We start from the raw sequence: 13,900 nt of genomic DNA, 5'->3' as shown, positions 1-13,900 counted from the left end.
CCATGCCATTGTGATGCACCTCTGGGTGGGGTGGAACAAAGCAGAGAGTTAGGAGTGAGACGCGAGGTACAGGAACAAAGATCTGTTATTGCTATATGGATCCACTGCTCTCCATAAGGGAGCAGGAGATACTAGAGCAGCTCCACAGTTTCTCTGTGGCCCGCTTCCTCCCACTCCTCCTCTTGGGTTTGCGCCCACCCATGGCTAAAGGACCCTCCCCCAGCCTCTGGGGAGGATCCACTGAGCTCAAATAATTATGGGGGAGAGCAGAAAAAATAACAAGGACAGATGTGAAGGTCAAAGGTAGGAAACCTGAAGGGGACACCGAGCAGAGAACCCCGGACAGCGCCCACTGCTCCTCGAAGGTGTCAAGGGAGCCAGCGGAGGCTGCCCAGAGGAACTCGGGATGCGTGAACGGAGAGAGAATTGGAAATAGGACCCGTGGTCGCAGAGAACCCCCTCAGCCAACATCCTCGCCCTGGTGTTCTAGATGGCCACTTTGGCCATCACTAGAAGGAAGCTGATGAGAGGGTCCTGTGACTCTGTGGGGCCCTGGATAGGGTGTGCATATAGGAGAAGATGGGGGGAGAAGTGCATCCAAACACACAAAAGTAAATCCAGGAGGAGCTGGAAAAGGGGCTGCAACCTGGCGCACTCAAGGTAAACGTGCACCAGGGTCTCTCTCACACAGCAAAAGGGACAGGCATCGGGAACATGGGTGAACCACACCAGGTACACGCCCATGCTCATGGCTCCATGAGGGAGCCGCCAATTAATATCCCAGGCTGGCCGTAGAACCAAGGTGGAATATAGGCTGGCCCACCGGGGTTCCTCACTCACAATAGCTGGTAATAGGTCCCGCCACTTAGTGTCAGGGCAGGAGATGAGGGTGAGGAAATGGAGAGTATAGAGCACGAGCATGTACACATGTGCCCTTGGCACGGCTCAAGAGAGAACCAGCTGCAGGCTCCTCCCCCTCCTGGAAGGTCAGCAGGCAGCTTGCCTGCTTAGACTATGCCCGGCTTTCCTGGGTGTGGCCCTAAGTAAAGGCCACAGTGGTAACACAGCAGAGCCAGCCTTCAGTGACCCTACCGAAATGTGGGGCTTTGTTTGTTGCAAGTCCGGGCCTCTTTGATTTTTGCCAAGTGGCTGTCGGTGGGAAGGTGGGAGCAGAGGATGGATTATCCAAGGCAGCTAGTATTTGGATTGGTTTATAGTCGTAGCTGAAAAGCTGACAACGAATATTAAGGCCTTACACAGGGCCTTAATAAGGGATGCTCCATCACAGAGGTACCCAAACTTTGACCATCGAAAACTTGCCAGGAACCTGCTGAAAGCGTTCCCTAATATGCAGACCACGCAGGCAATTTCAGCCATTCTGTTCTGAGCTGTGGAGATGAGGTCTATATGGAGACTGCAGGGCCTGGATGATGAGAAAAAGGGACTCCTTCCCTTGGATCTCCTCCAGATAGCACAATATCGTCTCTTTCTGGTGCCATGAATACACTAGTGAGCGTACGTCAGCACAGCTGTACCGATGCAACTGTGAGATTGCTCGTGTAGCCACTCTTTGCCAACAGGAGAGGGCTCTCCCGTTGACATAATTAAACCACCTCCAACAAGCGGCGGTAGCTATCCACACTGGCACGTCTGTCAGTGTAACTTATGTTGCTCAGAGGGGTGTTTTTTCACAGCCCAAGTGACATAAGTTATACTGACAGATGTGCCAGTGTAGACATCACTTGGGACTAATTTCCAGGCTTTTGGGGGGAGGTATAAATGCAGGGTTGCAAGTTCAATCCTTGAGGGGGCCATTTAGGGAACTGGGGTAAAAATCTGCCTGGGGATTGGTCCTGCTTTGAGCAGGGGGTTGGACTAGATGACCTCCTGAGGGCCCTTCCAACCCTAACCTTCTATGGTGTATGTTACTTTTACTGCACTGTGTGCATTGCTGCCACATATTTATCCCTCTCTGAAGGTTTCATACCGCTGCCCTAGGTCATTAACAGGAGCAAATCCCATAGGGGACTTCATGGCATCTCTGGCTCTTCTTTTTCAGGGGAAAATCTCTGCTTGGGATATCTGATTGATTTGATTGATTTGTTTGGGAGTTTCAGCTAACCCAATCCTCATTAGACTAGAGCCACCCTGCGGCCCTGCTATGTGGGCCTTCAGGGTTGTGGGGCCAGGGTGGTTGTAGGCCAGAATGGGAAAACCTGGGGGCTCAGAGTGTCTATCTGCATTTGGGCACTGAGAGGCAGGTGGCCCGACCTTCACGGCGGCTGGAAATCAGGCCCCGGACGCGTAAATGTCGGAAACAGGTGGGATCCCCGGGCGGAACGAGCCAGGGCTGCTAGCCCGGGCCGCGCGGGTGTCGCCCTGCAGCGGGCCGGGGCACGCCCGACAGGGGCTGGCCCTGGCACGGCGGCGGCAGGGGCCCGGCCAAGGGCTGCGGGAGGCGGAGCGGCTCCTCCTCCAGCCGGGCAGCCGCGGGCCGGGCGGGGAGCTGCCCGCAGCATGTCGGGGGCCGCGCCGAGGACCGTGATCTGCCTGCTCCGCAACGACCTGCGCTACCACGACAGCGAGGTGGGGGCAGGCGGACACCGGACACCGGGCTGGGGGCGATGGGCGCGGCTGCAGCCCCCCCCGGACACCTGGCTGGGCCACCCCCTCCCGGGAGCCCGGCCCCTGGGCGCGCTGCAGCTGGTTTCCCTGCTGCCCGCACGTGGCTTTATGTAACCCGGCCGCCTCTGAGCTCCGCCCCCGCGGGCCGCTGCTGAGAGCCGGGGTTGGGGCGCCGATCCCGGGGCTATGAGCGGGCGGGGGGGGGCCCTCGCCTGCTGCTGAGGCCGCAAGGGCAGAGCCGGCGGTAGGGCTCGGGGTGGGGGCAGCCAGGGGGCTGGCAGGGGGCAGCAGGGCCTGTTGGGTGCGGAAAGAGGCTCCATGGTGTCCCCGATGACAGTAGGAATGAGCCGTGCACAATACTGATCTGCCTGGCCCCAGGAAATCCAGGGGTTAGGCTAGCTGGGGTGGGCTTGCGCCGGGTATTTGTTATAGCACCGGCCAGCCAAGCACATTGCAGACCTCACCCCTGGGAGGCAGGGGTGGGAGCGGTAGGGATCTTGAGAGGTGAAAGGCAGAGCTCCGAGTGGCACAATGCTACCAGCTTTAGGAGCCCAAGCATCAGTGCAGTGTCCTCCGTGACTAGGGGGGAATTTAGGGAGGCCAATGGCAATTGCCCAGGTTGGAATTTGACCAGTGCTCTGGAGATAGCACCACCCCTATTACAAATATTGCCAATGGGGCTTTCATTCCCTGTACCCTGACCTTTATTCTGGATGCTGCCCACACATTTTAGCCTGTTAAATTAGGGTCACGTTTTAACCTCTCCTGCTGCCAGCAGAGGGTCTGAGAGTCCAGCAGATCCCAGCCTAGGGCAAGAGTGGGGATGGCATGGGAGAGTGACCCTATTTTGCCCCCAGGTCCCGTGGTGACTGCGATGAAAGGTTCCGGCTCTGTGCATGGGAAGGGGGAGGCTGGAGAACAGCAGCATTCCCCAGTTAGCCTTGAGGCACTTCTGTGGGGATGTGATTACTGACTCAGTCGCCATGGGCATACCTACCTTTCACCTCCGGGCTGTGTAAGCTCCTTTGAGGAAGTCTCTAATTTTTATAGCTGGCACCTAGATACCAAGGCGATAGACACATTGGGGCTCTGATCTTGGTCTCTTTTAAGTCAATGGGAGTTTTGCCTACAAAGTCTGTGCCGGATCAGGCCCTGGAAGAGAGAGAGAGAGACCCTATAATATAATAAACCTATAGTACAATATCTAGTTGCATGTCTTCCTTTTTCATTGCATGTCTGAATAAAGGAAAATTGAAATGGTGCTGTGAATTGCTGTACAGAAAGAGGACATGTGGTACATTGACATCTTTAACTGCTCCTCTCTATTTCCAGGTACTACGCTGGGCTCAGAAGAACGCAGACTATGTCATTCCTCTCTACTGTTTTGATCCAAGACAGTACCTAAAAACCTATTACTATGGTTTCCCAAAGACTGGGCCTCATCGACTTAAGTTTTTACTGGAAAGCGTGAAGGATCTAAGGCAAACACTCAAGAAAAAAGGAAGGTACAGGGGGGATTTGTCATAAACATGAGTCTGTTTTATTTTTTAACCCACTTTGTTCTTCCACCTCCTCCTCCTTAAAACTTGTCTGTCCTATGGAGCAAGCAATGCTAGTGACAACCATGTTTGACCACCTGTTGCTAGTACCGTAAAAACACAGGAATTCCCATGCTAGCCCAATAGCCAGTCTCTGGCAACAGCCAGCACCAGATGTTTCAGAAGATTATGCAAGAAACCCATGGCCAGCTGTTATGGGATATCTATCTAAGGGGGGGATATCTATGGCCCCCATTACCATAATATCTGAGCACCTTACATTATATAAAGTAATTATTCTCACAACACCCCTGTGTGGTAGGGAAGTACTTTTATCCTCATTTTATAGATGGAAACTGAGGCATAGATTGGCTAAATAACAGGAAATCTGTGGTAGAGGAGGGAGTTGCACACTGGTCTTCCTAGTGGCCAGCCAGTGCTCTAACCACTGGACCATCCTTCCTATTCCTAGGTAGTTTCATCTCATGGTTGGCTTGAGCCCTTGATGTATGAAAGATGTTTTCCCAGACCAACATGGGCCATGGCTTTCTGTATAGCCCATAGCTTGGTGTTATACCACTGATAATACAGTCCTCAGGAAAATCTTCTTGTCCATGCGAGTCAGGGAAAGTTATTAGGATCTAAAATCTTCCAAGCACCTTTTTCTTCATTTTGTTATTATCACAGCAAGATAATGTTAGTCCTTGGGTAGCAGAATATGCAGCAGTTGGCTTGCTCCTCTCCTGAGAGGGTGCAGAAGAATACCTTTACGTCTGCAATACACTATGGTCTGTGAAAGGGATTATGCTAGTTTAAGGAGGGCCAGTTAGAATCCCTAACAAAGTTAATGAACTGGCCAGTATGTGTATGTGCCACTGGCCTGTACTGGAGAGAATCAGAATTGCTCAAACACGTGTGATGCCTTGTGACTGACTCACAAAGGCTACATATAAGACCTAACATCTCTGCAGATAAGAGATTCTTCTTTAGCTCAAATGGCAAAGGCCTCTGGTTTTTAAGAACATTCAGACCTATGGTCCATCAGTTAATATTTGGCATGTCCTTTCAGTGCCATAGTATTAACAGACCAGATTGTAACTCTCCCTCACCCTAGATCAGTGCATAGCGGTGCCTCCCTGTGACGGGTCTGGTACCCCAGCACCTCCTGGTGGCGGGGGCGAGCTGGAGCCTAGCACCCACCACTCCCTTGTTCCTCGGCCTGCCCCTGGTAACCGACGTATTACAGCCTACGGGCCAGAGTTCACATAAACACCCCCTCCTCAGAGCAGGGTAGCACAGCCTAGCGGCCGGAGTCCAACAACCCCCCTCCTCGGAGCAGGGTAGCACAGCCTAGCGGCCAGAGTCCAACAACCCCCCTCCTCGGAGCGGGGTAGCACGGCCTAGCGGCCAGAGTCCAACAACCCCCCTCCTCGGAGCAGGGTAGCACAGCCTAGCGGCCAGAGTCCAACAACCCCCCTCCTCGGAGCAGGGTAGCACGGCCTAGCGGCCGGAATCCATAGACACCCCTTCTCCCGCTCAGCGGGGATCTGCCCGCAACACACCGAGCGGTACTGCAGCTTTAAGGCTATCAGTCTCAACAGTCCCCTGGGTCACTTCCTACCCTGTCTAGCCAGACGTCAGCCTTGCGGGAGCAGTTCCCCCGTGGGTCCCTCCTGGCAGGCACCCCCCCCCCCCGGGGTCTCCAGTATGGCCTCTGCTCGGCTGACGCCCCGGTCCAGGCACACTGGCTTTCCTTCTGCAGGAGCTGACACTCTGCATCCTTCTCCCCCGGTGCTCAGCCCCAACTGAGCAGACCTGCAGGCTTTTATACTGGTCTGCCAGTTGGAGCATGCCCAGCAGAGCTTCCTGGGCGTGGCTTCCTCTGCTATCAAAGCAGGGTTAACCCCCGCTGTACCAGTGCGGGGCTGTCCCGCCCCGTCACACTCCCCATGCATAAATCTCTCAAGTCCATGTTGAGCATGTAGAGGGGAACAACCATTTCCACAGCATGTCTCTCTGTGCCCCCCACCAAAACCCAGCCAAGCCCTTTCTTGTAGCAGTGTTTTTGCATAACCTAAGCATTGAGTTTAAATTGGATCACTCGATGATTGCTTGTTCTTTTCATTCCCTCTGAAGCACCTGGCATTGGCCACTGTCAGAAGACAGGATACTGGGCTAGATGGACCTTTGTCTAATCCAGTATGGAAATTCTTAAGTCCTGAATTAAGAATCAAGTTAATTATGACAGAGCTACCCAGAGTCACTGCACTGCTTTCATAGACTATCAAGGTTGGAAGGGACCTCAGGAGGTCATCTGGTCCAACCCCCTGCTCAAAGCAGGACCAATCCCCAGACAGATTTTTGCCCCAAATGGCCCCCTGAAGGATTGAGCTCACAACCCTGGGTTTAGCAGGCCAATGCTCAAACCACTGAGCCCCCAAATTGTGAGAACTGCAGGATCAGCTTTATAAGCTCAACAGATACTTAAAAAAACAATTAAGTATTTGCTTGATGTTAATAAATGAATCTTTCCCCCCACGCACCCAAAGGCATGTTAGGTGCCTCACGAACACAAGTGCAGACCCCGACCCTGTCCCACACAGTCTGCATTCAACAGGTCATAAACAGTGAGGTCCATGTGCAGATGAAAGTGGGGGAAAGGACAAGAAAGGACAAGAAAGGCAATAATAAATATTATCTCTCTTTTTATGCTCCTGCCTCTCTCTGGCTGTATCCAATTGGTGTCTCTTGTCTCATTCTTACACTGCAAGCTCTTTGGGGCAGGACCATCTTTTTGTTCTGTGTTTGTACAGAGCCTAGCACGGTGGGCTCCTGGTCCATGACTGGGGCTCCTAGGCACCACGGTCATACAAATAATAATAATGAATAATAGTATCAAGCCTAATTCATTCCGATTTTGTGTGTCTGCAGTAATTTGGTGGTAAGGAAAGGGAATCCAGAAGATGTGGTTCATGATCTTATTACGCAGCTGGGCACCGTGGCTGCTGTGGCTTTCCATGAAGAGGTAAAGGAAAGGTTTGACCCATGTCGGCTCAGCATAAAATTGGCAAGAGCTTTTAGTTCAAGGCAGTATTGGACTTGCCTGGCCTGTGAATTCAGCGTCATAGATGTTCTCTGCTACTGTCATGTCATTAACCCTTCGGAAGCTGGCTAATTCCCAGGGAGGTCTTAGGTCCAAGTGGCTGATGGGAGTCAGTTGTGGGTGACCTATAGGGGACACAGGATACAGGGTGCTGGCTGTGAGTGGCCACTCTGAGGCACTGTGATGATTTAGTTGGGGATTGGTCCTGCTTTGAGCAGGGGGTTGGACTAGATGACCTCCTGAGGGCCCTTCCAACCCTGATATTCTGTGATTCTAAAGCAAGTTCTGGATGCTGGTGGACAGAGTTGGGCTGAGACTCAAGGGTGGAGCAATATTCTCCCTCCGACTGGAAACTGCTGTGTGCCCCTCGAAGTGCAGAAATGATGTGCACATGCTGCCACGCCCTGGCTCCTTGCTCACACTGGGAGCCAGCAGGCAGGCAGGCAGGCAGGGTTCAGCGGGAGCAAGGAGGACCCAGCAAAGAGCCCAGCGTAGATGTGTATAGGGAAATGGAGGCAGTGAGGGCACCCCTGCATTCAGACGGAGGACGGTGAGGAAGCAAAAGAGGAGAGACTTGTCTTGATGGTGGGACGTCGTTCCATTGGCAGAAGTGGAGCTCACCAGTTTCTGCACAGCAGATCTGGAGGAGGAGCTCAACGGGAGAATAAGGAATTGACTGCTCTGATGTAGCAGCTGCATGGGCAAGGAGGGAGCAGCCCCCTGCCTTCACTAGCAGGACCAATTACTGATTTTTGCCCCAGATCCCTAAGTGGCCCCCTCAAGGATTGAACTCACAACCCTGAGTTTAGGAGGCTAATGCTCAAACCAAGGAGGGAGCAGCAGGGTATTTTCCTGCAGTCAGAGAAGTAGAAGTGTCATGATGATGAACTGGCTGGCGCGGAGGGGCCATCACTGCCCTCTTCTGGTTGGAATTGGAACTGCCCAACTATGTGTCAGAGGCCAGAACAAGGCTGAGGAGGGAGCCAGATGTATGGTTTGGGGCAGTGATGGGGGCCGTGTCAGCTTATCCTCAGTGAGCTAATTGTTAGTGGCTGTTGGAAACTTGCAAAGTCCCTAGCCACCAATCTGAATCACAGCCACAGCTAGGTTGCCGATCCTCCAGGATTGGCCTGGAGTCTCCTGGAATCGGCATCGATCACCTGCTGACTGTTGAAAGCAATCCAGGAGATTTTAATAGGATATTTTAAGGAAATGACACTACATCATGCTGGGGAAAAAAATCTCCCGGAATAGCGTCAATCAGAGTTAGCAACCCTAGCCACAGCCCTTGGGAAAGCCGGAATTTCATGCCTTTGCCTTGACCTGGATTTAAAAATCCATGACTTCACCCAGCACAAGCAGCTTAACCTGAGTTTAAGGTTTGTCACAGCTGTGCCCTCCCTACTTACCCCATCTTGTCACATCGACTCCTGGCTCCACCAACGGCGCCTGACTCGACCATCCATCCTGCAATTCTCTCTGGGCATGGTGCACAGCCCACTGCAGTGAGCGGAAAGAGTCCCCTGGATATCAGTGGGCCACCGACCCAGTCCTTTATGCCCTCTGCCTCATTGCCCTCTGCACGTGAATCGCCCTCCTTGAGCTGTTCCTCTTCTCCTTCAAATTCCTTCCCAACAGCCCACTCTGCTATGATGCCTACAAGAAATTGGCCAACTAAGAGCTTGTTCCAAGGCCTGTGGACTCCCATTGGCTACCCTGGGTGCGGGATCAGGCTGTAATAGTGGACAGGTCGAGGGGCAGCTGGGTACAGCTGATGTGTGTTGATCTAATATATGAAACCCAGGATATAATGTCTGTAGGAATTGTTGGCATTTTGGTTGTGCTCATCTCTTAATGGGAGGGGTGCGAGGGATTGAGGCCGAAGCCAAATCTGGCAAAGGGGAGGACATAGGAGCAGGGCTCAGTGTGCATGAGGCACCCCAGACGCGCTCAGCTGCATGTCCAGCTGCACATTGGGTGCGCAGACGGAAGAGAGTCCCACTGCTTTTGTCCCCGTTGGTGCTAGGCGACGAAAGAGGAGCTGGACGTGGAGAAGGCGCTGCAGCGGGTGTGCGCTCAGCACGGGGTGAAGATCCAAACCTTCTGGGCATCCACTCTCTATCACTGGGACGACCTGCCATTCAGACACATTTCCAGGTAGGCTGGTCTCTGTGCCTGGGGGTGCTGCCCATTCTCCACTCTGCCACTGCGTTCACTGCACGTTCAGGGGGCAGATCCGCAGACCGTGTCCATTGTCATGGCTCTGTTGGCTTTACTGGAGTTATGACAACAGCTGAGGCTTTGCCCAGGGGGCCTCTTGGCTCATCTGTACCAGTGTGGGGTGGGGGGCTGTTGGCCCACCTGCACCACAGGAGAGGGTCGGGGGTGGGGCCTGTTGCCCCTCTGTACCAGGAGGGGAGGGGCCTGTTGACCTATGTGCACCAGTGATGAGGGGGGGCATTTACTTATTTATTGTTTTCTCCTCCCCCCCAAGGCACCGTTTGGTCCTGTTGCTTCTTTGTTTGTCCCATGTTGCCCTGGTGCCCACACGGCTGGGTTACTGCGCTGCCCACAGGGCAGGGCTGAGCTGTTGCTCACAGCTGGGTCATGAGGCAGTGGGGCGAGTGGCCGTCTGGGCTCAGAGTAGCCCCCTGCACTGAGTGCGGTGGCTAGATAGGAGCAGCCTGACTTTGCATTGGCAGTGCTGGCCCTGGCGTCTCTCAGACCTGCTCTCTGAGCCCTGCACTGAGTGTTTCTTCCCTCCACACTCCTGTGCTGAGGAACTGGGGAAATCCAGATCATTTCATTGCCACCCCCCCCATTTTACCACATCTGCCAGAGGTATCCCCCAGAGCTGCTTTTCTGGTGACAGAGATTGGCCCTCAGCCCAAATGGGGCTTCCTTAACGTACATTAGGGACTGCGGGATAACTACCTTTCCTCCTGTCTGGAAGAAACCAGTTTCTCCCTTGGTTTGGTTGCAGACTTGATAGCATAATATATATGTATATGTAGTATTCCTCATACAGTGCTTGTACATACAGTCACAATTATATTAATGACCAGTGCATCAGCAGCTTTCGTTTGATACCTCACACTGCATTCTATATAGATAAATGCTCTGACAACGTGTTTGGTGTAGTGAGTTTGTCAGGCCTGATTGGAGTTGCTGACAGAACATTGGACTCTTTACAAGTAAGCATTAAAGGGTTCCTAAGGTCACACGCTCACCGTTGAAATATTCACCTTGCCCCTTCAAAGACTTACTGCGCTGTGGTAGCGTATTGCTGTGTGGGGAAAGCCGTGAGGGCCTGTTCCTTGTGCAGTCCTAACTGCTCTAATCCACGCAGGTTGCCTGATGTCTATACCCAGTTCCGAAAAGCAGTGGAGGCTCAGGCCAAAGTCCGTCCCACTGTGCAGATGCCAGATCAGCTAAAGCCTCTGGCCCCAGGGGTAGAAGACGGATGCATCCCCATGCCTGAGGAGTTTGGACAGAAGGGTAAGAAAACGTTGCCCCAAAACAATTCAGCTGCTTCTGCTCCCATTGAATTCAGGTGGAGTTGAGGGTGCTCGAAAACTCTGCAAATCAGATCTCAAGGTGTTGCCTGGGGAACACCCAAAAATGGAAGCATCCTAAACTAGTGACCACTCTTGAACATGTGGGCTCCATGTTGCTCTGCCTCTGTCTACTTATTTTTAAAAGGGAATAATTATAAAGAGTTTTGAAGCTAAATTTATTAACTTGATTAGTAGTAGTATTAGTATTATTGTGGACTTAGGAACCCGAGGCAAGAACCAGGACCCCATTGTGCTAGGCACTTTACAAACACAGATCAAAGAGATGGTCCCTGCTCGAAGGAATTTACAATCTAAATAATTGGAAAAATCTTTAACTGGTTTGGCTACTTATGCGTTAATGTACAGATTTGCCCAACAATTTAAAACAGTCAACCAAAAATGAAATACTTTCGAAATTAACTTCAGTTTTGAAAGGAAAGATCTTAATGTTGATTAGCTTTCACTTATACACACTTGAAGCAACATATAGGAAAAGGGAGCAGAATGCATGTTGGCTGAGAGCAGAGACTAGCCCCACCTAACATCATTACTGAGAATGGCTGTGCCATAAGCTAGAGAACGTTCACATTAATCCCTGGAAAGGTGTGTACGATGAGCTGCTGAAATGGAACTCAGACTCCCAGTGGTAAGTGCTTGGAGACCCCTGGATGGCAGGATAGAAGGACAAAGCACTGTCACCTCTGCCAGCGTCTCGGAATGTGTGTAGTGACGTCCTCCCGCTGGATGGGCCATCAGTGAGCATTGAACGTGGGACTTGCATGTTCTAAAAGCGTAAGTCTCTTCCGCCTGGAGTAGAGCACCTTCCAATGCTAGGAGACTCGGAGCTCTCATTTGCGGCCCTGCTGCTTAAAGGGGTTACATAGAGGAGAGTTCCCATTCACTTGTTACAGAGACCATTGTTTCCATATTGACTCAGCAAGACTCAAACCCATAGCCCTGAAGGAAACTCTCCCTTGGTTTTTGAGCTCCCTACCTTTGAGCTGCCTCCAGTGGCTCATTTTCATGCTAACAAGCTGGTACTTTCCACCGCAGATCCCCTGACTGATCCACGAACAGCCTTCCCCTGCAGCGGAGGAGAGACCCAGGCCTTAATGAGGCTGCAGCATTATTTCTGGGATACGGTAAGTGTGTGCATTTTTCTTGCCAGTGTCCTCCCCCACCTCCTCCTGTCACAATGACACTGTAGCGGGGCAGGCAGCAGTTTCAACTCCCACTAGGATTTCCTTACTGCCTGTGTAGCACTCTTCCTCCATAGATCTCAAAAGGCTTTACAAAGGAGGTCAGCATCGTCATCTCCACGGTGATGAGGAAACTGAGGCACAGGGATGCAAAGTGACTTGTTTGAAGTCACCCAGCAGGTCAGAGCCAAGAAGAGACTCGTGCCCTATCCACTAGGCATCACTGCCTAGATTTAGACTAAGGCCCTGTGTACTCCATGACATCAGTGCAACATGATTTTCTTGTGTAGTCCATTGTGCACCAGGCCCCAGCACAGATTAGTTGGTAAAAAAAGCAGAATATGTTTGTCTAACCCGCTGCTGAGTGTGGGGTAGATATCCCCCTCTGTGCCCAATCCACAGAGATATGGGTCTGTTACAGCTCTCGTCTTGAGAACCTAGGTCTTTAGCTCAAGCCATAGGGGTTTTTGCTTTCACCTCAGCAGGGTCCTGGGGTTGGTCAGGATGGCGGCTGTCGTGTTTCTGAGACAAATAATGGTCAAACCTGTTCATTTTTCCTGTGCAGGTCGGAGAAGATTAGCTCCATCTCAGTCTTTTTCACACTCGTATAATGATGGTGGTGCTACTTATTATGGATCAACCCTTAAGTGTCCGCCTTACTCAGGCTGGGTTCCCGGTTGGTGTAGAGCTGTCACAGCTGACCCTTGTACCCCCTCAGCCTCCAGCACAGAGACCATGTCAGGTCGGGAGAAGTGGCTGGAGCGTGATGCACTGTGGCTTTGTGTAGCTGGTGGTACTGGTACTCCCTTGGGCACTGTTAGCCCAGTACAAGTTAGAGCAGCCCATAGGCTGCTGTAACATGCACCAGAACTGGGGACCAGACAAAAAATCAGGATCCCTAGCACCCTCTTTTATCTCCACTTCGATGATGTGGAACCAGAGAATCTGGCCCTAGAAGTGCAAATCTGGGTGGCATGGGTGTAGCGGAGATCAGAATGTGACCCTTTACCTGCAGCCATGGGGCAGTCAAAAATCAAAAGAAATTGCTTCCAATCTGATCCTCAAATCCAAATGATCAAGGGGCCAGGCCATCAGCTGTCGCAGCAACTGGCTTTTGGAAATGACTCCTTGATTCAGATTAGTTGACTGATCACTCCCAGTAGGGATCAATGATACTATATTACCATTGCTCTTGTAAAAGTCTACTACAAAGTAAAGCAGGAAGCAGAATTTATTACACATAATCTAGGAGCTGCAATAAAAACTACTGGGGCCATTAAATATTGTGTATCAGAGGAAATAATTTGACAGCAGAATAATGCTGCTAGACAGTCACTAGAGGGAGCACTTCCCTGCACAAATATCTATCTCACACATCCAGGAAAGCATAACTTGTAGGCTGCTTATATAAGGTTTTAATGTTTTTTCTTTTTTATTGCTTGGATAGAACCTGGTGGCATCTTACAAGGAGACTCGAAATGGACTGATAGGAATAGATTATTCAACCAAGTTTGCACCGTGGTAAATATTCTTCCTTGATTTCATTTGGCTGTTGAAACATCAAGTTGGGTTAGCATAGATCTGTGGCTGTGGCTGAGATGCCCTTGGCTCAGCTTATTGAGGGTGGGATGCAAAGGCAGCTGTAAAATGCCTTTGTCCCTTGTCCCCGATCCTATGTTCAGTGGCTGGTTCAGTGCCCCAGGGCAAAGCAGAATAGCCTCAGGGCTGCTCAACAGCGTGCCAGTTGCTGACAGCCCACAAGGGACTGTTGTTACAGCAGGGACTTGCTGAGGAATGGAAATGCTGGGGCAGTGCCCGCTGCACTGAAAACTGGGATCAAGCGGTGGCATGGAAGCCAGGCAGAGGCCATCTTCAGCT

General features: G+C 51.8%; 1 protein-coding gene across 1 annotated transcript in view; it reads left to right on the top strand.

Moving 5' to 3' along the window:
• Nucleotides 1–2,486: 2,486 nt before the first annotated feature.
• LOC123363986 (cryptochrome DASH-like) overlaps nucleotides 2,487–13,900 on the top strand; it is a 31,035-nt gene continuing 19,621 nt past the window's right edge. Inside the window, exons 1-7 of the mRNA XM_045005666.1 lie at nucleotides 2,487–2,586; nucleotides 3,958–4,130; nucleotides 7,095–7,188; nucleotides 9,293–9,423; nucleotides 10,616–10,764; nucleotides 11,877–11,965; nucleotides 13,470–13,543. Of these exons, the coding sequence (XP_044861601.1) occupies nucleotides 2,518–2,586; nucleotides 3,958–4,130; nucleotides 7,095–7,188; nucleotides 9,293–9,423; nucleotides 10,616–10,764; nucleotides 11,877–11,965; nucleotides 13,470–13,543 (779 nt within the window). The 5' untranslated portion in view covers nucleotides 2,487–2,517. The remainder of the gene's footprint in view (nucleotides 2,587–3,957; nucleotides 4,131–7,094; nucleotides 7,189–9,292; nucleotides 9,424–10,615; nucleotides 10,765–11,876; nucleotides 11,966–13,469; nucleotides 13,544–13,900) is intronic.

This window comes from Mauremys mutica, chromosome 2, assembly GCF_020497125.1.
Source record: "Mauremys mutica isolate MM-2020 ecotype Southern chromosome 2, ASM2049712v1, whole genome shotgun sequence".
NCBI lineage: Eukaryota > Metazoa > Chordata > Testudines > Geoemydidae > Mauremys > Mauremys mutica.
This window is presented reverse-complemented; position numbering and strand designations above follow the sequence as displayed.